The sequence below is a fragment of the Vanacampus margaritifer genome, chromosome 1 (genome assembly GCF_051991255.1).
Source record: "Vanacampus margaritifer isolate UIUO_Vmar chromosome 1, RoL_Vmar_1.0, whole genome shotgun sequence".
NCBI lineage: Eukaryota > Metazoa > Chordata > Actinopteri > Syngnathiformes > Syngnathidae > Vanacampus > Vanacampus margaritifer.
This window is the reverse complement of record NC_135432.1, coordinates 5,056,918-5,083,581: the sequence shown is the minus strand read 5'-3', so window position 1 is coordinate 5,083,581 and position 26,664 is coordinate 5,056,918. Positions and strand designations below refer to the sequence as shown.

General features: G+C 41.3%; 1 protein-coding gene across 2 annotated transcripts in view; it reads right to left on the bottom strand.

The window, feature by feature from the left end:
• lgr6 (leucine-rich repeat containing G protein-coupled receptor 6) overlaps positions 1-26,664 on the bottom strand; it is a 34,626-nt gene extending 7,962 nt beyond the window's left edge. For both annotated transcript variants that reach the window (XM_077586282.1, XM_077586292.1), the window contains exons 1-9: positions 26,175-26,664; positions 13,836-13,907; positions 7,202-7,273; positions 5,468-5,539; positions 2,799-3,014; positions 2,620-2,691; positions 835-903; positions 320-391; positions 148-219 (exon numbers count right to left, since the gene is read on the bottom strand). In XM_077586282.1, the coding sequence (XP_077442408.1) occupies positions 148-219; positions 320-391; positions 835-903; positions 2,620-2,691; positions 2,799-3,014; positions 5,468-5,539; positions 7,202-7,273; positions 13,836-13,907; positions 26,175-26,395 (938 nt within the window). In that variant the 5' untranslated portion in view covers positions 26,396-26,664. The remainder of the gene's footprint in view (positions 1-147; positions 220-319; positions 392-834; positions 904-2,619; positions 2,692-2,798; positions 3,015-5,467; positions 5,540-7,201; positions 7,274-13,835; positions 13,908-26,174) is intronic.

Genomic DNA, 26,664 nt, shown 5'->3' with positions numbered 1-26,664 from the left:
CAACAGGACACAGAACAGCAATATGCTAACACAACATCATTCAGTGGGCCATTACACATGTCCGCTCTTGCTGCTTGGGACGGGCAATGATTTAAATAGTGTTTGGGTGAACTCACTGGAACTATTTTCTACTGACCGCATACTTACAGTGTGTGCAACTTTGGTAAGAACTGGAAAGCGGATTTTCCCACAAACTGGATGGGGTTCTCGTAAAAATGGCTGCAAAAAGACATAGTTAAAATGGGTTTGACATTGTTCAAGCTGTTGACTAAAATATTTTTTTTTAGTTTTCAATGTAGCAATAGCCTTAAGATCTCACATGGTTTGGAGCTGAGGGTTTCCCACCAAGGCCTTCTCGGGAATTGCTTTAATATTGTTGTTATGGAAGCCCCTGCAAATTAACGTCAGTATGCAATATATAGTTAGGCAGTCTATTAATAAGGGTCTGATTTGTCTTGGGGGTTTGACAGTGTGTTTGTGTGAGAGAGGCAAGTCGTGTTGCACCTGCTGTTGCACAGCTGAAAAACGTTTTTGGATACAAGAGATTTGAACATGAACACGTATGCTGTGTGTATCTGTGACACATGTGTGTGCTGTGGAACATCTGCTGAATTTGAGTAAAGACATACTGTGTGTGCGCAGGAAGGCGGGTGAGTGGGGGGTGCAGCCAGCACCTGCTTAGGGCGAGAGAGATTGTATCCGAATGCCACATTAAATTAACTTAACGGGATTAGTGGGGATAACTCAGCCACGATAGTCATGTTGGGCAGGTGTTATTTAGTGTGTGTGTGTGCGTGCATGCGTGTGTGTGTGTGTGTGTGTGTGTGTACGCACAGTTCTTGAAGCTTACTCAGTGTCCTGATGGCCACAGGGAACTCCTGGAGCTCGTTGTAATTTAAATCCCTATGAAAGACAGATAAACATCAAGTTGCCATGGTTAAATCAAATATTGAAGGCTAATGGCTTACTAGAGGTTTAAACGTAACTGCATATATAATGAAGCATGTACAGTATAATATTCTAATCTGTTTCTGTTAATACGTGTGTGCTCTACAGTACATGCCATTTGCTCTCTGTGAGGCTAAAGGGTTTGAAGTTTGTATTTGCCACTCAACCTTTGCAGCACTTTATTATTTGGGTCTGGCTCTCATTAGTTTCCCAGGAAACACTGTACCATAACAACTGTTGCTATCACTGACATTTCTCACATGGAGGTGGCAGGAAGACTGGGTTGGGGAACAGGGGGTAGGGGGTTAATGTATGGCTTGCTTGACGACGTGCGAAAGTGTACACTGTTAACCTGCATTTTTCCATGGGAAACAGTTGTATTCTGAACATATTTTTATCCTTTCACTATATATAAAAAAAAATACCCACCCTGATGACATCACTAACCTCAAAAGCGTGCCTTAAAATACAAATTCAACTACATTTGCTTTTATTCTTTTAGAAAATGTATTTTGTTATATATGCACTTGTCTAAAGTAATGTTGCTGTGTTGAATGTCAGTGCTCAAATGTCCACTGTGGAATACTGTACTGTCAATTTTGTCTCATGAATGGCTCATTGCAGTAATGGTTTTCATGATACAAGAATGGGCTCAGGGAGGCTGAACATGATGCGGATGGCCGCTTGAATAATTTCTCATTTGCCAGAATTAGAGATTAACCCTTTGTACAATTGCAATCCTCAGTTTAGTGACACCTGTCTGTCACTATGTTTCACCTGTCTTTCCTAACAGTCGCAACACTTTACACCAGCTCCCATCATTCTCTTCTCACTTTTTTGCTTCTCGTTTATCTCCATTCCTTTAACATCCATCCATCCAACCATTATCTGTACTGCTTATCCTCAGCGGCTTTCTTAAATTGCATGGTATGGACTTTTTGAGTTCATGGACCTTTATGCATGAATGCATGTGCCCAAATACATGCTCATAAATAGGAGTACATAATTTGTTACTTCAGCAGGTTGTTATGCAGCATAGGCTACCAGGAATACTGTTCTAAATGGCTTCTGCGTTCCCAATTGTATTCTAAAGAATGTTGTGAATGCTCTGCATTCCTTAATGATGATGACCTCCAAAAAAGAGACTCCAATAATCTGTAAGGTAACAAAGTGGCAACAGTCATTAGCAGTCTTTATTCTGTCTGTCAATTTAATTTAATTATATTTATTCCTGTTAATTGACATGCTTAGTACTAGGATTTTAAAAGGATATTCAAGCCTGCTTTAAGTACCTCATAATAGAAAACTATTGTAAGACCCGCAATGCAAGTACCGTAAATGGATTTGACGATGCATTTCAGAGAGTTCATTTGTCCTTGGGTTATTTTCAAGCAATGTGTTTGCTGTAAACACTATCATAAAGATTTGATTATTATACTTGCTAATATATCATTATCTTGGGAATGTTTGAGGGAACAGTGCAAGCATTTCATGTTAGTCTCTGAATTAGATTAGTACTTTTCTATTCCACTTTTACCCTTTATTATACCTGCAAATGAGAGCAGCCAGAATAGCCAAAAGATATTGAAAATGCATCATTACTGCACCTAATTGTTTTGGTTCAAGCATCTTTTTGTCTTTGTAGACTGACTAGATGTGTGAGATACTCACAGAGTCTCCAGACTATGTAAACCTTCAAAACATCTCATTCCCATGGTCTGGATCCGGTTGTTATGGAGATGCCTAGGTAAAGGCCACAACTGTTGTTTAGAGAATGTGACATTCTGGTCTCTTGGACAAACTACATATATCACCACCTTCAAACGCGACCGATTCACTCTTTTACTTACAGTACAACAAGTGCTGAAAGGTTGGCAAATGCGTAATCTGGAATACGCGTGATCTGGTTGAGGGCCAGGGTCATGGCCTGAAGGGAGGGTAGAGCATCCAGGGCCATGACTGGGATTTCTGTCAGTGAGTTGTCATCTAGCCACAGGTGTCTTAGAGCGCGAACCCCTCTAAAGGTGCCAGCAGGAACTTCAGACAGGAGGTTAGCATCAAGGCGCCTGTGGGGTTACAAAATGGATTTTGTGGTAGTGTGTTGCTGTGATGAAGCACGGGGATTTACAGGAATATAATTATGAGAATTATTCTTCTTATTATTAATTCCCTCATCTGAAGCACTAATGTTTGTTTCTGTGCACAAAAAAATAAACATTTAGAGCTTCACCAGTACAGGCATGTACAGTAATTGAATAATATGATGGTTATTAATCCCTCAGTGTTGGGAGAAGTTAGCAAGTAGGGAGTGTCAAGAGCCTTAGAATATTCCTTCTGACTTTCTTTCACATCCTGGCAAATCATTACTGAGACACAAACACGGCATCCTTTCAAATGATTCGTTTATTAAACTGAACACACACATTCACTCTTTCATCTCTTCAAGCTGACTAAACCCAACAAACCTTTGTCCTCCTCTTGGTGTCCTCAAGCCATTGGCATGAGTGTGATATAAACCGCAAGGAAACGTACTAATGCATACACACTGTCCAGGCTGATGGATGGTCCCTTCAGGGTAGCAATGAGAATCCAAGGTCACATCCTCTATCTGTTCTTCTTTTGGCCCTTCACACTTAATTATTTATCTACCCCCCCCCCCCCCCCCTCGGCTCTTTTTTTAAAAACTGTTTATGCCTAAACATTGAAGAACTTGGAACCACTGTTAACCAGTCAGCTCACAGATTAATACTTGGTTATTTTCTAAACGTCTTTGTTTAGTCTCTCACTGTGATTCCTAGAGTCTTGTGCTGCAGCTCCTTCTGTGCTTCGTCACCCGTTCAAGGCTTCACCAAACAAACGGGAACTTCAAAGTCAAATCTGAACTTGAACTCTGAACTATGGGCTTTGCTCCCCAGGGGCATTTTCAATCAAAAGCGGCAACTGTAGCCTATATGCTGGCAGATGTTCCCAAATGTATCACGACATATTCATCGTCTACTTCTGAAAAGTTTTTCAATATCTATTTTTTGTGCTTAACATCATCCCTCGGCGTCATGTGTGGACAGTGTTTGCCCTTGACCCAACTCACCAGATGAAAGCTGTGGAAGACCCTTCAACTTTCTGGACTGCTCTCCAGGGCAAAATAATTGTTACTCGGAGTGGACCTGCCAGGTCTCCAAAAGGTCTAGTCAGAACCAGGAATGTTTCACAGAAACCAATAAAGCAGCAGCTATTTCCTGTCTATTACATCAAAGTCTGAAGTATGATTATGGGAAAGTGAACGAGAACATTCTCTTACACGATCCAGGAGTTGTTCGGGCTTATCTGTCTGAATTCTCCAGACTAAATGTATTCACTGGTGCCTACTGATGAGCACAATCTAGTAATTATGTTACTTTACCTCTTTACTCACTGACTTTGATATATGATTACTTGATTTTTCTCAATGTTATTAGTTCTATGGAGACAAGATAAGACTTGTTTCAGATGAGGCATCTTGTGCTGTGATGCCATTATTTCTTCTTTTCTTCATCTTTTTTTTTTTTTTACTTAATCACGTGCTTCATGCCAACGAGAGGCGCCGGGAAGCTTTGCTTTCCAAAGCCTTTTCACCTTAATCTTTCTATGTTGGGCTTATCATTATTATAATGACAAGGTACTGGGTCTCTACGCAGGGGCTCAATGTGTAGGTGTGTTTTCTCGACTTGAAACCATCTCTTATAGTTATTGTTCAAAGACCACACACACACTTGACCTTGTTTCTCATTAATATTGCACTTTTTATTTTGACACGGATAAACAAAAGGTCCAGCCTTTAGGCACGTTTACTGATATGGGGATAAGCAAAGTGTATTTGAGCACACCTACAGTGTAACAGCATGTAAGCAGGTGGGCAGTGAGTTGTAATGCACATATAACTCTCTTTTGCTACAACTTTACCAATCTGCAATGGGAAAAAATGGCTAAATGCGTTTGAACACATGAATTATTCATGTGGAAATCGGGCAGGTGGCATTTGGCTGTGTGTATGATATTAAGAATGACGGACAAGGTTAAGGAAATTACAGATGAGGTCCACTCGCACACACCCAAGCACACATGCTGACTGGCGCATGTACATCGACCCCACGGATGAGACAATTAAGCCACCAAACACTCATTAAGCAAGTGGATAGCAGTGTGGGTGGTGCGAGGAGAGTGGAAGAGGAAGAGTGGGGAATTAATGGAAAATGAGGTTGTTTCACAGCTCATTGGAGATGTTCTCCCTGACCTGCAGTGTCTGCTGTTTCCCTCATGGCTTCCAGATGCTACAATGAAGTGTGTTGCCGTAGACTGAGACAACTCTGTTCTGAGTGCAGAGCGACATTAGCCGATGTTTGACGACGGTATGAAATGTGTCACCGGAACTATGGGCTGGGACATGCGGGGGTGGGGATTGTGGCATTTTTTTTATCCCCTGATGAATGAGATGTGAATAAGTCTGTGCGTCTGTATATGTGTGTGTGTATGTTGGACTCACAATGAAAGAAGGTTTGGTAGGTCCCATGGAGCGTCATCAGGAAGTCTTTCAAGGTGGTTGTTTTGGAGCATTCTGAAAGGAACAAAAAGAATACCTAACTAAAGATGAACAAGTGGTGAGGGCACACGAGACAACTAATAATTCTTTACTGATTGGAATCTTGACCTAAATAGGAAAAGGTAAATGAAGGTAGAGGAAAGGAAAAACTCCATGGGTGGGCTGTTGATGTCATTCTCAGAATAAAAGAGCAATGAGGAAATGGGGGGGGGGGGGGGGGGGCACGCAATTAAACACTCTGTTTCCCTTCCTGCTCTCTGTTTCTCCATTTCGTATAGGTTCTTTTAAGTCTTCAGACGTGAAAGACCAGATTGCTTGTCTTATTACTTTCCCAGAAAAGCAACATGGTACTGAAGTTGCATGGGTGTGATACAGTAATTGAATTGATTGATTCCTAAAATAATTTAAAAAATATCTTTGACATTCTTATGATACTAAAGGAAAAATTACGACGACGACCAAAGAATAAGAACGGTAATGCAATGTAAAGTAGGACAGCAGAATAAATATCTTTAGCTCCGTTGCCTAGTACAAACTGTAATACTGTATTCCTCTTATGGTCTGAGTACACAATTTACTATTGATTTGATTTGGACAACATAATGTTGATAAATTGCTATATGATGTAAGTGCACTCCATTTACCATTATGATGAAATTAGATTTTCCATTTTTTGAACTAGGATGTGTTTTTCACCCAAAGTACAATTGGTAAACCATTCCAGTTGGGTCGGGACTCACTGGTTAAACGGTAATCAAATAGTCAATGTGGATTTTGGCTGTGGAACCCAGCTATACTGGGTACTTTTCCCCCCCTCTGGACATTGATTGCACCTGGACTGTTGACCAGTAAAGAGTCCATGAATAAGAATTTTCACAGGCACAGCTGTATATTTGTTTTATGACTTGCTGTGCATGTTTTTGTAATTTACTACTTGTAGTGTACTTAACAGCATACATAAAAATAGTTTGACGGTGACTTCTCTCTCACTTTTTGTAATCATGGTGTGTGGCATGACCAGGACTTTAACTGTATGTTGGTGAAATTTATAAGAATGGAAGAAATTAATTTCAATCATGGCGGCGCAGTTAACGATGCACAGACCTGCATACAGTAGGCGTATTATTCAAGAGATCACCACCACCCAAAATACATGATTCACCAACTGACTAGCATGGCAAGAAGATTGAAGCCATTAGTTTGCAAATGAGGAAGAAATTACTCGTAAAACTTTTAAGGTTGTGAATACCCTGGAGGGCATGGTGCAAGATATACCTCAGTTGATTCCCAGAGATTCGCTTTGTCTAACACCCACTAAAAATGTGGCCACATTTTATCATCTTTTGCCCTCCAAATTTCAGCTGCATGTTTTTATAGCTGCTGTGCATGTTTTTCTAATTTGTTACTTGTGGTATTTGTGGCATGCATAAAAATAGTTGGACGATGGCTTCTCTTTGTCACTTGTTGTAATCACTGTGGGTGGCGTGACGCTTTCCAGTACACCTGTGTAGGTGTGGGATTCCCCCCCCCCAAAAAAAAATGTTGGTAGGGCATTTAATGATGCACTGACCTTTATAAAGTAGTCAAGAGAACAACTCTACCCTTGAACAAGAAAGCAGCATGGCAAGACAACTGAAGCCATAAAGTTAATGTGGAAATGAGAAAGAAATTACTCACAAAACTTTAAGGTTGCGAAGACCCTGGAGAGCATGGCCTGAAATATACCTCAGTTGATTCCCAGAGATTCGCCTAGAGGCCAAAATAGAGATCAGAAAGTGCGACAAAATGAGGTACAGGCATATACAGTACATAAAAGTTTACGAGTCTCATAAGAAAATGTTGCTTTTTGTCTCATTCTCTACTTTTGGCTGAAGGGATCAAGCGCGGTCATGACTTCATCATCAATGCTTTGGGGTGAGTGTTGGGGCACTATGCAAATAATATTCCCTTCAGTGTGGCTGCTATTGTCCCCAAGCACATGCTGAAACCTTAAAAAATCAATGGAAGCTCTGATGAGTGAGTATAGTCTTTTTTTTTTTTTTTAATACATATACATATATATATACACATATACACACACATATATATATATATATACCCTTTTTTTTGTATGTGGGTGAGTATGTGTATGTGCGTGTGTGTGTGTGTGCGTGCGTGCGTGCGTGCGTGTATTCATCAGTTCACCTAAAGCCCATTAAAAAAAAATCCCATACTAATAATATAATATAATAATAAATTGCCAGATGCAGAAACATCAATGTAAGTTATCACGATGTAGTGGCTCTCGCTAACAGACAGAATTAAGTAACCGGAATTAGGTTAAAAAATTCTATATACGTAGACCATGTTTCTATAAATTTTGATATTTGGTTTTTATTTGAGGCAGATATTTTTTCCATTAAAATGTGATTTATGAGGAGGTTAGACCATTGGTCGATATTCAGAGTTTGTTTATTTTTCCAGTTAACAAGAATTGTTTTTTTAGCGATAGTAAAGGCTACAAGTGTAGATTGAAATTGTTTATGTGGTAAGTCAGTTGTTGTTAGGTCACCTAGCAAACACAAGTTTGGAGATAAAGGTATCCTACAGTCCAAAATAGCGGAAAGTTTTTCTAAGACTTTAGTCCAGAAAAGAGTGAGTATAGTCTGATTTGAATATGAAACTAAATATTTGCTTGTCTTCCTGTGCATATATTTACATAAGTGTGTGTGCGTGTAATAAAGTGTATCCTTTTTTGTGCACTTTTGTGCAGTGTGACAGCATGTGCTATTTTCCATGTCCTTGATTTAAATTGGGCTCATTCTAAGGAGCCTTGAGGATAGCAAGGGAGAAAAACCACACACATTCATACAAGCAATCCAATCAGCTTGTTTATCAAACACAGCACCTAATGGTCATTTGTGAATGTGTATAAGATGTCCAAATAAATAGCATCGAGTCCAGCAGTGTAACTCTCAAGGTCAGAAGCTGCAAGCACAGTTTAAACACAGATTTGTGCTTCACAGCTTGAGACCACCCACTTTTGTTAAACACACAACCACACGTTACACGTTACGCACCGACATCCTCTTCCTCACACTCTTGCTCTTCAGTCAGACAGCCTTATGTCTTGGTGCAAATCACATACTGATTGAATACTGGAGGTCCTTCCAAACCACCATCACCACTATCACCCAGATGGTAACAGACGAGGGCTGTGAGCAAACTCTCTCTGACATCTGATACTCCTGTCAAATATGTGTCAGGCAGACTAACTGCGCTGGCGGACCACTCAGCCCCACATGGACCTGCCAATTCTCGCACTCTTTAAGTGTGTGTTTATCAACACAAAGAGAGACACAAGCTCACATGTTGATTATAGAGTTCAAAATGGATTGTTTCCATGCTATTTTGGTGCCATTTAGTCATGCCGATAGAAGCGCAGTAAAAGCCTCAAAGGGACATTGAATGCACAATGTGATTTTGCATAAAAAATATAAAATTGGTTGCAGCCTTTTCAGTAAATGATTTATTCCTGATTGAGTCTAAAGCCCTTTTGCCCTTTTATGTATTGCTATTGCTCAAGATGGCCACAAGGGACCATTTCAATAGGCACTTTTATAGGTTTAACTGTTTCTATAGACCTTCTTGAGGCCCAATAAACTAGATCTAAGCCTCTCTCTATATACGTCCTCAGGCATCTTCTTGCTGAAACTAAAGGATCAGCAACAGATGCACTGCAAATATACAGTAGGTTGCACTAAAGAGAAAATTAAGAACAGTCTCTGTAGTGGAGGTTGAGTGCTGGTTTGAGTAAGACCTTTTACAGATTTTGGAAGCACCCAAGTAACAGCCATGATAGGCATGATGTGTAAGTATCCCAGCCAAGCAGCCTTTCCACATTAGCCGGTGCCAACATTGCATCAGAGTGGAGTTGAGCGCTCATTGGATACTTTGTTTGTTAAATGGATTATTATATCAAAAGTAAAGACGGATAGTGGAAATATGTTTTGATGGTCTTGATCGACATCACCAAAACACCCGTAGCTCTGTTTGACACAGAGTTTCCATGACATCAGTCTGTGTATATATGCGCATATGTACATATGGGTGAACGTTCCGCACTTTGGCTTTCATAATCATTCCAAATCAATCTCATTCTAATGAAAAGTGCCTTGCTCTTGCCGAAGCATTGCCCCAGCTTTTTTTTTCTTTTCTTTTAATTTGATTTCAGGATGGTTTGGGCTTGTATTAGCCCTTGAGCTGCATAGATAAAAACTCAACTCTACTTCAACCCACCCAGTAAAGTGATTTTTTTGGGCAAAACAAAAGAGACCACAGTGATTTTGATATACTGATTAAACTGTTAGTTAACCAATGAAAGCACCCTGCCATTAACTAAGTATAAGTATTATCACACCCAGCTACTTCACCTTGATAAATATTACCAAAGACAACCTCTACTCTGTGTTTCAGTTTGCGTTGAATAGGTTTTCTTGTTAAAAGATTGTGGTTTGTAGTGTCTGTACAAGCATGTAAGACGTTTTCGCACCCTTCATTTAGGGGTGCAGCGGTTTCAGATTTTTGTGTCTGATTACTGTCTGAGAAAAAAAACACGTCTTTACGTTTTTTACGGTTATTATTGTAGACATAAAAAAAACACACATCAACATTCTTTGAAAAGGTTTATTTTTAACAACAATAAATATCTGAAAATAAATTTAAAAAAAAATGCTGCCTTTTAAAACAAATACAGCAGATTAGACAGACTCTTAAAATAGGACCTGGGCACTATGTATAACAAGTGGAATGTATGTACCCTCTTTTTCTTTCATCTTTCAATTTCTTTCCATTTCAACCATACTTACAGGTGAAATGTTTACCGCAGTTTACCGCTACACATGTAGGCATTTTGCAGCCATAATGCGTATGCTGAGTTACATTACTTGGGAGTCCCAAGATGGCGGCCCCGCGGCTTCAAAAGTCTCGACCTATGGCCTCTCCAGCGGGCGGCCGTGGATGGCGGGGCTCGCGGGAACTCCCCGCCCTGCCGCGGATCGGGGCCCCAGGGTGGGAGAGGCCGGCCATCGGTCGGTGCCGACGGAGAGGCGGCGCAGCAAGCGGTGTGCCGGTGGTTCCCAACGATGGCAGGCTCGACCGTCGCGCCCTGACTATCGCGCCCCACATGGCCTCGGCTCCGCCACACTCGCCGCCGCCTCGTTTCGGCCTCCCCTTTCCCCACGTCCACTCAACCTAGTCCAGGCCGCATAGCTATTTTTGCGCCGCACGTGAGCGGAAATAACCGGTGTTGTTGAAAGGCTGCGGTTATTTAATCCTGACGTTAAAAAAACACGGGGAGCGCTCCTGCTCCTGGGTTTGCTCTCCGGCCGGTGGCCCCTGCGGGGCCCGGGGTCGTCCTTTGGCGCTGCCGCGGCCTGAGGGGCCCTGAGGTGTTGCGCTTGCTCTGTCCTGGCGGGGGTCGACGGCTCCCCTCTTTGGTGGAGATTTTCATGCATGCCAGATCCACCACACCAGCATCTATCGAAACTCAGACACAATTTGTTTCTCCCTCAGGTCATTGATTCGGTGGAGGCGGGTGTCTGTGGATCTCACTCTGCTTCGTCTGTCCTTTCTACCTTTCCTCAGTTTCTCCTTTGGGCCCTTGAGGTCTCCCTGATTTGTTGGAATTTAGATGTCTCTGGGGTTGGCGAAGGACTCTGGTTGGTGGCCTGGTGGGTGGTGTCTGGTCGGTGCTGGGCTTCGCTTTTCTTTCTTTTCTTTGGTCCCTCTTCGGCTCTCCTGGCGGCCCCACGACTCTGGCTGGATTTTGAAGTGTTCGGTTTAGGTGAACGGTATGGGAATTCTTTTTTTTTTTTTTTTACACGCACGCACGCACACACACACACACACACACACACACACACACACATACAAAAAAGAAAAAAAAAGGGGGAGAACAATGATGATGACATGTCAAATGATCAATACTGAGCTCTCCCCGAAAAAAAAACAAAAAAAAAACACGGTTAATCGTAAAACCGGTTCATTGCTACACCCCTACCTTCATCCATCAACAGAAATTTGACCTCTCCTTCTGTTTAGAGGTCTAGTCTCAGGGTCAACCACTTAACCTGGCATTAGCCTCTGGAATTATTGTTGTTAAAATTAAAACTTGGAAGACTGTCAGGGAGATGTTTATGGGACAACAAATGCAAGCAGGAGTCTTTGGGGTAAAAACTGCATTGGCACACTAAATGGAAAAAATAGAACTGCATCTAGATGCTGCATTTGTCTTTGTGTATACCTGGAAGACTAAAAATGGCCAATATGACAATATCCTGGCCTTCCTGTTGTCCTGTCACAGAGCTGTTTAAAAAAAAACAAAAAAAAATCTGTGTTTTAACATTTGTACGCTGCTCTCGTTAAGCAGGTTTCTTCCTGTCAACTTTTACAATTAAATTAAGGTAATTGAGAGATGAGTGACTGGAAAAGAAATTAAATTCCGAAAACTCTTTGAAAGATACAAATTAAAAGGAGAATGATATGTGATCTTTTGTTAAATCTTTGGTGTAAAGAACCTACGATAAAGGCTCTTTAGCAATTTCTACTTTAAAGCACACCCAACTTTTTGGCAATGTGATATTATTGGAAAACAACTCAATGTTTAAATTAGGGTACAGCATTTAATGACAGAGGATAATTCAAATATTGTAGATCCCCATGTCCCGAGGTTGTGCTTCAATCTCATTAATTTGCAGACATGCAAATGGCTCCTTTAACTCTTTGACTGCCAAAAACGTTAAATAACGTTTAGTAAAATCCTATGGAGGAGTACCAAAGACGTTAAAAGACGTTTGTTTCAAAACAGAGGCGAAACTAACCATTTTCTATTGTTGATTACTGAAAAACGGAATAAGGTAGAAACAAACTTTTTTTTCTGATGAAAGATGAGAGTCCAATCTTTCATTTGGTAGTATGTGTGTTTCCATAGTCCAAACACATAATTTTCTATGGACCTTGAAAGATCAGTCAAAATGCTTAAAATCGGCTGGCACCCACGGCATCCCTTTTCTGAAAACGTCTGGCAGTCAAAGAGTTAATGCTCTATTTGACTGACAGCTCCTTGCAGGTGTTTGAAGTAAAAGGGTATTTCATTCATTTCTTAAAACCACTCAGAATGATGTCCTAATGAGAGGAATGTGAGATCAGTCAGCCCTAACATTGTAGAGAATACGCTGTAGGCCAGCAAACACTTAACATTAAAACTACAGAGAATCAAAAAGATTTGCAACATGCTTTTTTAAATGCTTAAAACACCAGTAAATCATGATAGAAATGTCATTAAATATAAGAATAATCTGCATACACACTGACACCAAAGAGGTAAGAATGTCAACAGAGATAAAATGCAGTATAACACAACCAACTTTTAATAAGCACATGAAGAAACTGCTGCATGTGTATTGAAAGATTGTACTGTATTTGCACTCAAAACGCAAAACGGATGTCTTTAAGGTTTCAAGTATGTGGAGAAAACATCAGACTGTGGGAAAGGTATCTCAAGAAGTAACATTGACTTGCAATAGTAGTGAATAGTAGTGAAGTGCTTTAACATGAATTGGAATGGTGTGTGTGTGTGTGTGTGTGTGCGTGCGTGCGTGCGTGTGTGTGGAGAGATGGTGGGAATGCAAAGATGTAAAGCCAAACATCAAACAATTAATCACTCTACCAGTCACAACATGTCTTGTCCTGCCGTCTTCTGGCATTACCAGAAAAACTATGCACGCACATCAGCTGCTCTCTCGCACCTTGTCCAGGTTTGCTTATTTTTCTTTTGTGTATATATTGATAATGCAAAATGTTTTTCTTCCTTGCTTATCCCTCTATACCAGGACTAGAAAAAGTGTTTTTCCCAAAAATATTTTTTTAAATGTATTTTTTTCTCATTTGTTTATCTAAATATAGGTTCCCTGCTTTTTGGGGTGCAACCAGTATTGGTGCCATTTCACCTTAACATCTATCTGCTTGTTTTTGGCAGCTGGCAAGACAGAAACACAGCATGAGATTTAAAGCACAGAACCTGCATAACGCTATAAGCACAAAATAGTCACTCTAAGTGAATATCGGGTTCCTTTGAGCAGTCATTCCAGGGTGCACGGGGTTTTCGCTTCAGGCAGTTTCTCAGTAGGAGAGATGAGAGGCAGGCCAGAGTCATCAATCGCTGTCACTGAGGGTAGCTCAGATCAGCCTCTCAGGTTATGACTGCCTTGTCATGTATGAGTTGTGACCATAGGTTATTAACTGAATATGAGCTGAAGGATTCCATACTCACAGTTCTGTTAACAGGTGCAGTCGGTGGAACGCTCTTGGCTGGATCTCGCTGATGTTATTCATACTTAGATCCCTGAAGAGAGGAGAGAGAAACAACAGAATGAAAGTATCAATCAATGTACAGGCTACCTTATCGATGGGCTTTGAAGAATGTCAAGCCTTGTAAATTATATGTTGAGGTGCTGTATTTCATACGGTCATCAATCATCCATAGTAGGGAGAAGAACACAGAGAGGATGAGAGGGTCGGTAGAGGTTAAAAGAGGAGGAGGAGAGGAAAATGTAGTAACATTTCCCCAGTGAATTTTTGTTGGGCAGCTAATTTCCTCCTCTTCCCAATGACTCTTTCTCTTTTCCAGATGTCTCACACTAACTTTCCTGTGATCTGACCCCTCGGTCTCGTTTCATACCTAGCTTCGTCGTCCCTTTCCCCCTCCTTTATCATTCCACCTTTCTGCTCATTGCAATAAGGTAGACACTCTCCATCTCTCGGGATCTTTGACACATTGAGCGTTTGTTGGGGGTGACTGTTGACGCAGGTAAGGTCACAGAGGTTAACTCTTTGACTGCCAAAAACGTTAAATAACGTTTCGTAAAATCCTATGGAGGAGTGCCAAAGACGTTAAAAGACGTTTTTTTTCAAAACAGGTGAAACTAACCATTTTCTATTGTTGATTACTCAAAAACGGAATAAGGTAGAAACAAACTTTTTTTTTCTGATGGAAGATGAGAGTCCAATCTTGTTTTGGCAGTATGTGTGTTTCCATAGTCCAAACACATAATTTTCTATGGACCTTGAAAGATCAGTCAAAATGCTTAAAATCGGCTGGCACCCACGGCATCCCTTTTCTGAAAACGTCTGGCAGTCAAAGAGTTAAGGAGGAAGGGTGCTCAGATACTTCAGTGCAACAGTTTGAAATGATACAGTGACAACTTCTATGTCAGCCTGTGGATGAAAGCACATCTAACCTTGTGCCTCAGTCTTTTGACAAACACCATACAAAAATGGGCTTACGTCACCCCTATTCTTTGCCTTCATAGTCCACATGCTTGTGTCTTCAAGACGGAGACCCGTACTATGTGTGTTTCTTTGCTCATGAAGCCGGACCACCAGGCAAGCAAGTGTAAACTGTGCTCATGAAAGCGCCTCAAAGTTGTGAGTTTTGACTAGCTGTTTCGTTGTCAAATGTCAAGTGAGCCAAACTTGGCTTGAATTGATTGATGCACTGGTATGATCTACGTTATTCAGCTTCAGATGACTCCAGTGTGGAAAAAAACACTGCATGGCAATATTTTTTTTCCTGACTTATATATTTAACTGTTCTGACACCTTCTCAAGGATAAAAGCTAATATGAAGCAGTCTGTTCCACGCGCCGCACTGTCACTTTTTTTTCTTTCCATATGATGAGCTTGCAACATTTTGCATATCCTTTTGCCAAGGGATGTGTTATATTTGTAATTAAGTAGCCTCTTTATAGCTCCACTGACATTTAATATGTTCCTTTTGAACCCCCAAGGGTCTAAGTGCAGAATAGGGCTCAGAGGGGTTCAATGTGTCAGTCAAGGACACTTGTATTGGGTGCCTTCAGACAGTGTTAAGAGGAAAAGTAGCTGTTTCATTAATGACATTGCGGCACACTGCAAGTTCGGCCATTCATCTTCCAATTGCAATAATTACAATACCATTACGACACTCAATTTAGCTGTTACTTATGTTCTAATGAGTCTCTGAATTGTGTGAATATCCTGGAATGGCATCATAGGCTTGTGCTGACAGCTCAGAGTGCAAATGCATATTGACATGCTGGGGCAATATACCATAAAAGGTAGCAAAGGGCCTATTTAGAAAAAAAAAAAGAAAGAAGTGGAAGGCTGCTAGCCTCTGCAAACGACAGGATTACAAATTACATTAGAAGTGCTTTTCATCTTTCAGATGGCAACAACATGCTCTAAAACTCACTGCTTATAAAAACAGTTAAAAGTGTAATGGGGCGTATAGAAAATTTGATCAAATTCAATTGTAATATATGTGTAATAAGTTTAAATCTTGTTTCAATCTCTCCCATCTGGAGGCTTCGCTCCATCAGGTCCAAAATCTCAGGCCACAAGTGTTTCTTCTCCTCTGTAGTCGGTTTTATCCGCAATTGACTTGTTTAAAGTAGCATTGCGAATGACTTCTACTGCTTTCTAATTTAGTTCTTTACAAGCTTGCCAGACAGGCAACGTTGGGACTCCCCTTGCAATAACAACGCACTGATAATGTAATGCTTTTAATATGCTACATTTTTGTCCTGTGGGCTTTTTTTTTCCTGTAAAGCTCTACTCAGTGATTTGAAGATGATTGCAACAAAGTAAACATGTTCTTCATTTAAGACATGGTTAACTGAAGTGATAACAGAGTTCTCGTGGCAATGACAAGCAGTAACAACATGACTGGTTGATATTATAAATGGCATAGAAAGCAGACGTTCCCTCCGTACACCAACACACGTTAATCCTAACATCTATCAATATATTTGCTACAATGTTTAAAAGGCGTTGTTTGAGTAAAGCAATACACGTACAACATGTATCGACTTCACTCGTCTTCTGATGATGCGCCTACAGATGAAGACAACTTTCCATATCTGGTCCTGATTAAAGAAACCATAAACAAAGTCCCTAGCAGCGACTTTGCTCAGACAGAATAAACAAGCTGCAATAGAGAAAATGTTTTAAGATAAAGACAAACGGTGAGTCATGGGGAAAGGTTGAGTGTGGCTCAGTTTGGTTCTGCTCTCCAACGAACTCGCTGGGAAGCCGGAGAGAGACAGAGAGACATTTCGCCTCTGCAGGCCAAGGCCTCTGCTGACAACTTGACGTATCGTTGGAAGGCGCTGTGCTATGGCTTGTTTTTAAAATCAAATAACAGCTGTGGCTTTTTTAAACCATGATAATTATGATTGATGACTACCACATGTGCATTGTGTCGGCTGGCGCTGTGACGTGCAGATATTTTCAGCGCGCGTAAACGGCTGCAACAGAAAATGAGAAAGTGAGAGCTTTTTTTTATATTTTGCAGCCTCGGCAGTGTATATGTGAAGTTTTACAATTAGAACTGAGGTTTCTCTATTCCAATTTGATGAGATCCTCGTGTGTGACTTGGTGTGTATGTCAGCATCTTGTGTCTTGTTGGTGGCTGGGGTGTGCGTGGTGAGATGTTTGTTAGCCATTTTCACACCCCTTATTGTTTTCCACTAAGCTTGCAGAAGCGGTGGGTATAATTTACGGTTAAAGTCCACCACATAATACATGGAAAAATATTGCTATGTGGGTCTGTGTGTGTTTTAAACACACAGGATGTCAAAACTTTCTGTTAAACAGTATCCTATGTGTGCATATCTTCTTTGTCAACTGCTTTTACTTACATATTTCTTAAAAAATTGCATCGACTAACTCATGGGGCCGGGCTACCATTTGAAGGTGTTTTTACCTTCACAAGGGTGCAAATTTGTGAGAATGTGATGCATGTTTACCAATTCCTATTTACTAGTGACAAGCTACATACATGTATTTGATTTCATTACATGTAGAAAAGCAAAATAATAAACCATGATCGTAATGTCTTCATCTACTTATGGAGTTGTGAACCGATCTGGATCTCTTTTTGTAGCTCTCTTTCACAGGAAGTCTTTGATGGGCAAGGCTTTTACTCTTTGCTCCACTTCCTCTGATGGCCACTGCATGGTTTCCATCAGCATGCCATGATGTGCACACAAATGATTAGATCCATCATTCCAAATCTGTCAGCTGATACAGTTCAGTCGCGTGCTGTATTAACAGGCTACTTGCACTTCATCACCACTTCTGATCTGTAGCAGACGGCTATGCACCGAACCTGATGGCCCCCTTACGCTGATGAATCATTCCGTTTAATTCTTATTCCATCCAAGAATGCAATATTAATTAGAGTGCTGTGTTTTGAGTAGCGCTGGAACATACTACGTATTTTTGCAAATAAATCAACAGGGCTTAGTTCACCGTGGACAAAAGGATTGTTTTGTGGTTTCCTCATTTTTCTTCAGAATTCTCACACATTCGCTGCCTTTTCCTGCACAGAGCATCATACAAAAAAAGTATTTATTCCTATAGGATAATACATCTTTCATAGAGCAGAGGCACACGGGTATTTCAGCCCCTCAGATCTCTGCTTAATGCTGAATGATGCCCTAAAGACAAGGAGATAAATGCTCATCCCGTCAAAAACTGTTGAATGACTGGCAAAAATCTATTTTTTGTCTCCCTGTTTATGTAATGGCTGAGTCCAATAGTACAGTAAATGAGGGCACATGATGCACTCCATCTGTTCTGATGTTCAGATAAACCGTGTCATCTGATATACAATATGGTTCGGTCTGTATGTACATGTGTGTTCAAGAGTACGTAAGAGGCAAGAAAAGCGGTGGATATTTAAAGACTTTATGAAGTGATTTATTGGGTAACCATGGCAACATTTCCATTCATCCCCCTGGGCTCTCTGTCTCTTTATCTTCTGCCACTCTAGCACCCTCGCTCCTGATCTGTGCTTCAAATTTCAGACAGAGCACGGCGTTACATAGACCTGTTGTTACAATAGTGTGATTCATCATATTTCCTTTTAGCCGTCAGCAGAACCACTGAAGTATGTTATCAACCCTGCGATCAAAGGCCCCTCTGTGTGCGGGTGTGAATGTGCCCATAGCTCCTTTGTGGACAATATCAAGCCGGTGGCATTCCTTAACAAGCGTGATGATTTAGCGCAACAAAACAGCTGGCCGCGCCATATGAAACACAGCCACACTCATGCTCAGGTTCACGTGAACTGCATCCACCAGCAATACAATCAGGAGCCACGTTGGCGTCTTGTAGGGTGCAGGACAGACCACCCTGGTGGGTGAATATGTTCCCAGATTGGTTTAGCAGGCAGGTGTTTGTGTCTTGCATCAGTCTTGAAATGTGTCAGACACGTTCTTTAAAGAATACATTTTCCCAAAGAATAAACATGGACGGTTTAGATAATATGGTCAAATGTATGCAATCAATTGTTGAATAGATGATATTACCATATAATCTTAAAAATCAAGGAAATAAATTGGCTAGATCAGGTTGAGCATGCATCTTTGCATACCTATTTGCACATACAATCAGTTGTTCATCTTAAGAATGGCAGCATTATCTCATTTGGGGATTTTAGTAAGTGCTCCGAGGCAATCTTCGGTCATTATTGCAAATGTGTTGGTTTTTCTGTTGCCTTTGATGTGAATTGCTAAGCGAAAAAAGGGATTTGTCTCTGTTGATATGCTACAATTAAAACCAACACACGTCATAATTCTAATAGTTTAGTTCACAAGGACTTGATTTTAGGATCACAGGTATGGCTTACAGATAGTGAGAGTGGTTGGTGGAGAAATGTTTCCTTTGAACTGTTGATGTGCCCTTGAACAAGGTACAGATCCACCAAGCCTTTCACTTGCTTGCATGTAAATGAATTGAAAACAACATGCCAACAAAATGTATAACGGATTAAAATTTAAAATAGTCAAAATGGCTTCCTCTTTTTTTCTTTTTTTTTTACATGCAATATCAATTGTGACAATGCTCTTGGCATTCACACAAATATGCATGTTGCCCTTGGGAAGGATCTTTTTTCATGACTCACACTCTTACAAAATTACCTAATACAATTCCAAAAGCCATCCCCTTAAGTCTTGATCTTCTTTATTTCACTTAACATCCCAGCAAATCAATTACCCCCTTGTTCAGGCGTAGTCCCTCAGCCAACAAACAGCTAATAATGGCTGTGAGATTTGTTTCTTTCAAGGCAGCTTATCTGCATGGGCCGTATAGAAGTCTGGTCAAAAGCAACAACTAGATCCCTGCCTACAGGGCCTGAGTTGTGTATTTGCACTACTTTGAGCCGCACCTTGGCTGTCTTTTACTGCCACTATGACAGTCAGGTCTTCTGTTGCATTCAGCCTGTCTGATCCTCTCTGCTTACCTCTTTAACACAGGCAAAGCCACAATGAAAGAGGATCTTTTATCCCACGTAATGTGGCTGCTAGTCGATGCTAGGGCGCTGCCTTTAATGGGGCATAAATGGTTCGTATGTGTGATGGTGAAGTCTGGGTGTTTACCTTTAGCTACTTTTTGATTAGACCTACTTTAGCTTTTCGTTCTTCTCATGGTCGCACAACTTTGCACGCACGCACAACCATTCATAAAGAGTGCAGGAAGAAGGCTACAATGCTCTAATGATGTTTTCTTTCTCCCGTTTTCTTTCTCCTCTACACTTCCTGGGAGGGGTACGTTGCCCTTTGTGTCAGAAGGAACTCTTTATCAGGCCTTCTCTTATTCTCTTCTGTCTCTCATTCATGGGCCACAAAGAGGCAGGGGAGAGGGTGAGGAAGTCATTCACCTGGACAAGAATGTCCACAGGGACGACTTGGATACAAAAGAGCACAGGAAACAGATAGGGAGGAAGAAAGAAAAAGAGATAACGCAGAAAGGGGAGATTGTAGTATTGGGGAGAGTGACAGCCGGATGTCCGGGTGGAGAAAGCGGCTGTTTAGTCTGGGGTCATGTCATGGGAAACCCGTTCATGCCCTGTGGGAAGTCTTCATAGACTGGTATACTGCGCACAGGGCACATACACACTTTTATGTCCGCGTCTTGTCCTCCCACACATAAGACAGAGGGGAGAGGGGGTGAAAGGTCAAGCACTTCAGTAATGGAACAGGAAGTGTTGGAACAGTGTGAGCGACATGACATACAACTGCCTCCGACTTGTGGACAGGACTGATAGGCAGCTGTTGTGGGTCGACAAATAGAGCCTTCATAGTTCATTAATATTTTCATGGTATTTACGTGACACATACTATATACCATTCATCTCTTTTTTCTGTCTTTGTAAATCAAAGCTATGCCTCGTAAAGCTCATTAGCCCATGCTTCCGAGAATATGTTGCCTTCAAGGCTAGTATTCTACAATTACAATTCCGCTACTTGTGCAAAGATCCCAGAAGGTTATCCCTGATAGGTGTTTTTGTCCGGCGCATGATGCAGATTCCCAGGGGTGATTTGTGCGATGAAACCTGATTATGTGTTGGTGTTGGGTTTTTATGGTTTCCTTTGGTTGAATGGCAGAAACAGGAGGACACTGGATCTCGTTTGAAATCCACTTCTGTCTTACTGCTGCATTAATGCTGCCTTCACAGATCGGCTTGTCTGTTCCATTTAGAGTATGTAACAGTGGCCACAGATAACATCTAGAATTAAATGAATTCTTAACCCATACTAATGAAGACATGTGGCTGCTGTCATTTTAAATATATTTAGTTTGGCCCTGTGCCATGCATGAAAAAGCACCAATTTTATTTTTTCTTCCTCCTTGTTTGACATTTAAATCGCTTCACAGTGGCAGAATTCCCAGCTGATGGAAAACACAAATGTGGCGTAAGCTTTGCGTTGCCACTGTGATCTTATTGCATAGGTACTCCTATATTTTTCACCCTTAGCGTCCAAATTTTACTCTAGAATATAATAATTTTATCCCATTATGAAGAGTTTCATCAACCTTTTATTTTGTATGTACCATGCCTCACTTGTTATCAATTTGTATGCGTACTACATTCAGTTTTCAAAGTAACAATGTGTTATAACAACGAAAAGATGAAACCTAGCGTATGTACGACAGCGTATGTACGACAGCGTATGTAAGACGTCCTATATGTGGTTAGTGTGGTTTGTGGGAGACATATTCAATATATTGTGTTTCTTGTTAAAGGTGTCTATATAAATCTTTTGCAGGAGTAAGCTAAACAACTTGGGGATTTGTAGGAGCGTACAAGTTTGTGGTTATAGTTTCCCTCTTGTTCGTTACAGTTCTACAGATAAAATGTCCGTAAAATCCATTCGATATGCTATCCAACCTAAAAACCATATACTAGAGTTAAAATAGGCAGTTGTACACCTTACAGGTGTATTTGTTGTATATCCATGTATGTAGGACAGTTTATTGCATTGCTGGAGAACACAATGGCATCTCTGTAGTAGGAAAGTGAGAACTACAGTTCATGCAAGCACTCACACGCGCAAACATTCCCATGAATTCCCAGGCCTAGAAAGGGGCAAAAATTGGAATCTGGGCCATGTAGGCCTTTTGAATTCTCTCGGTTGGAGGCACCCCTCACCCTCACGTCACAGGCGGCACATTCCAAAACCCCCTTATCATACATGCGTCACGCTACTGTGCCTCTCAACATAGACATTTACTGTTTAGGATGTCATCTAACAAAATTTACATCCATCCACCACTTCCTTTTTCATGTGATGTCATCGGAAATCTTATTGACATATGATATACAAAAGTGAGTCAGAGTCCAAAAGAGAACTGTTTCAATTTTTTTCATAGGTCCTCCAAGGCTCAGGTGCATACGCAATCAGATCACGTAATTGACCTCCCTGATCCACATCCTCACTCAAGTTCCCCTTCAAGATGCCATGTTTTGCGATTGAGATCATTTTTTTCCACAGAGCACACTGGGGCTACTGTCTCTTCTCTGCTTACCACTCCCCCGGAGAAATGTTATTGTGTCCATTGTGTGTCTACCTGCCGTCTGTCCCCGAGAGACATTTAAGAGCTTCCCAGGTTGATGTCAGGAAACCACAAGCCGGAACACTAACTGCCAACTCCTTTCCAACACCCCTCAGGCGCAAATATCAATTTTCTATCCGACGGAAGTGGCCGTCATGTTCTCTGTGGGAATCTATAGAAGACAGATGAGGAATGACTCGTAACACATCAGGCAGATTCTTCTGCTTTTACAGGAAGGAGGAAACAAAAGAAATACAGAGAAAGATAACATTGCTAAGCCTTCTTTGTGACGGCATGTGTTACCGTCTAGCCTTTTTGAAATCAGAGGCGCATTATCCTTTCCTATCTGATCGTAGGCTTGCTGTCAATGTTAACCCCTCTGTACAGCGCTAAAATTGTTACGCCTTTTGACTGTACTGTATTTAGATTGTGTTTATGTGTTTTTACGGTCAAAACAGCACCTGCTTCAAGTACTGTATCTATAAAGGCTAGCCGTATGTTTTGTAAATAAAAGTGGTAAACGAAGAAAAGACGGTGTTTGGGTGAGCGCGAAGGAGGCTTATGAGTGAGGAAAGAGGCTACTATACGCAGTTGTCTGGAGCCAGGGATACTGATGCTGGGGCTGATAGCAAGACAGATGGTCCTCTGCTGACAGTTTACAAAAAAACACAGACAAAGATGCTTCTTTCTTCCTTTTTTTTGTTTTCGTCAATTCTTTTTTTTTTTTTTTTTTTTTTTTAGTCTTCTACCTCAAACAATTCACCCCCATTCACCTCTGTGTCTGTCTGTTGCTTGCTCTCTTATGTTTTTCTGCCTGTCTCAGACATAATGTTTACAGTGTGACCCCGGCCACTCATGATAGGAATCATTCCATCAAGATAATAGCTAAATGACACGCACATGACAGTTTCATTTACCGCCACAACACAGAGGGAGGATGTTGTCTATGTACAGGAGTGAATGTGCGAATAAGTGACTCTTTGGGAGATTCCAAATGGTCTACAGTAATTTTCACCTCTCTTCTGCTCAGGTTTTTCCTCTTCATCCTCCTGTTCATTTTATAGTCCTGCTTCATTTCAACTGGCTGGAAAACATAATTCCCTCAGCAGTCTGGGTGGTCTTCACATTCGCTTGCATGTACGCTCGCACACACACTATGTTTTTCATCTGTCTGGTACTGTACTAGCTGCAGTTTCCATTAGAAGTTCGCCACTGGCAAAAAAAAAAAAAAAATCACCTAATCATTGCTCATTTTCAGTCGCAGACAGCCTCCGACATAGTTACAAATGCACTCAATTCATGGGGAACACATTCTACTTTCTGCAGACAATCCTTAGAGAAGTCCTCTTATTTCTTTTTCATCTTAGCATAAAGCTATTTATTGTCTGATGTGTGTCGTGTACACATCTTGAAGCGTCACACACATTATAGAGCACACGCAAGTAGACGCACACCCCGAGGCTCGCTCCTCTCATCTAATATCAAAGAACCTTTTCGCGTCTCACATGACAGCTCATTTCATCCAACGCCCCCAGAAACGAAATTTCCTCAGAGATCTCTGCACCCTCTGCTCAGATTTGCACACAGCGCTATTCAGATACCATAATAGGATACTGAGCTGATTATAATTAAATCGCGCATCTACCTGTTTACCGAGGGCTCGGCCAAGTGTGCAAATAAACACCAGGAAATAAGACGAGGCATTCGTAGCTTGATTGGCCTCCAGGATATACATTTGCGCGCACTTTGAAGCGCTCTCTGATGACATGGCTGGATGATGTCATACAATTTCACAACCTCATGTGGATCAGGTTTGCAATGTGGACTGTTCCCAAGCAAATCTTTGTGACCTGCAAATTTGCACTCTGTGCCGGGAGGCTGATCCAAACTCCACAGAGTTAGACAGAGCTCACTTGTCACTCCTGTAATTTTTCATAGTTCAGGGCAAAATGAAAAACTATACTGTGCTCAGTCTACTATGTGTGAGAGCGAGCGAGTGTGTGTGCTTGCATGGAGTTAAGGTGGAGAGTATGTTTTGCTTGCGCGGTTTGATGTTAATTGCCAAAGCGAAATTGCAATCTGTGAATCTTGTGTACATGATCACTTAGTAGCGTGTCATGCTCCCACTGTCCCCACGCTGCCGATCGCCATGCTTTACTGTGCTCCTCCTGTAGTAAGCATGTGTTTTGGTGTGACTGTGTGTGGGCGTTTGCGGTTGGTCGCAGAGTTTATTTATCTTGTTCTAAATCACCCTTCAAACTCACTAATTGGTCCAGTTCCAATGTTAGGTAATGAAGGGAAATGAACAATTACTCTCATGTTTGTAGCGAATGATCTGCGTTTAGGGGTGTATCTGCGTATGCGTGTGCAGTTACAGGCATTGAGGAACGAGTACTACACAGAAGGAGTCTCAGGTCATCGCTTGTGGGTGTGCCTTACTGAGCGATTCTTGGATAGATCTGACCCTGTGGATTTCCAGCGAACATAAGAAATGTGGAAATTGGATGCAACCATCACAGATGTGGACTGGAGCATCATTCATTCAGAGTTATCCATTGTATCCTGCCTTTTTTTATGACACCAACTTTTGATCTTTCCTCAGCCGTTGGAATTCCATCTCCCCCCCACCACTGTAAAACTTGCACATCCCCGTGTGAGTAACTGCTCCATCGCAGTTTCCTGGATTTTACTTCAGTCACCTCGATATCAGTTATCAAGACATGCCTGTAATCGGTCCTCAGAGGCCTGTGTAGAAAAAGCAATTTGAAAGGTCTGGCAGCTTTGTAAGAAAGTCTTTCACATTCTGTATATTGTCTCTGCTCTCACTTTGACACTCCTTGAGGGAAGCGGCTACTTTGCCTGCTCATAGTCATAATGTTCAGTTCTATTTACATTAAGCATGATGTCAGATTTTTTGAAATGAATGAATGAATGAGCTTTTCCACGTTTGCCTAACGAGTCATTAATCTCTTCACCAAAAAGAACACAGTATTGTATTCATGAAAACATAGCAGCTCATTCATCAACAACATCAACGCGCTAATCAAATGTCAAACACATTTAGCCAACTGAGCCTGTGGTTTAAACTCCTATGCAATACGATATAAATTAGACAGAGTAATCATTATGTATCGCTGGCATCGGGGCGAAACCTCGTAAGTCACAATTTGGAAAATTTTATATTTAAAAAAAAAAAAAAATCTATACTTTTGGTCAGTCCGCACATGGGTGTCATTTTTAGGAATTATTGACCAATCAAAAGTGTTGAAAATGGCTTGTTCTCTTTGATGATGCAATGTTAATGGTTGAAAAAACATGTTTTTGGGGTCTCCTGGAAAGTGACGATTTTAGAGGTTATTATTATGATTTTGGCCCGACGCCAGCGATGTTATTAATCATCATACACACTTTGCCTCAACTGGTTCCGAGTTGGTGCTCTGAAACCTGACACTGAAAGAAGTGGTCCATTCATTCTTTCTTAGCAGTCAACACAAACAGACTCAACGTTTTTTATCAACAAGCTGCCAATATTGCTATTGTGGTCACACATGCAGCCTAGAGTTAAGCCTTTCACACCGACATTTCCCCCAGTTTTAAAACAGACAAATATGTTTCATTAAAACGTGAAAATATTCAGGCTCAGCCAATAAACAGACCTAGGCAATGAAAACATGAGTCAGGAGGAGAAGATAACAGAGCAGTGCATTCTTTGCTAGCTTATGTTACTCACAGGTAAGTGGTGAGCGGGCTGAGGTTGGTTGGCACCGAAGACAGCCCCAACTCCGAGCAGTCTACCATGATGAAGATATTGTCTTGTTCACACTGGCATGGCAACGGGCACAGCGGTGCTGCTGCTCCTTGCCTGTCATGCGTACGGTCATAAGTCCAGACTCCGGGCGTAGACGCGCCTATTCTGCCGACCACGCATAGAAGAAGCAACACGGGTAGCATGTTGGAGCGTCCACCTGTCTGCCTCTACACCTGCAATGACTCTCCTGGCGTGCGCACTTTCTTTTGGTCTGTCTTGTCTGTTGTGGCAGTTGAGGGGAAAATAGTCTCTGTGTTTTTAAAATAATGAATCCTGATAAAAGATTGAAACAAAAATGTTTCTTCAGGAGCTATGCACTTGTTGCTGTCACAACCTCTTCATCTCGTCCATCCTCTCTTGCCGTCCCTACTTTATTTCCTTCCAATTTGCCCCTCTAGTTTCTCATCATGTA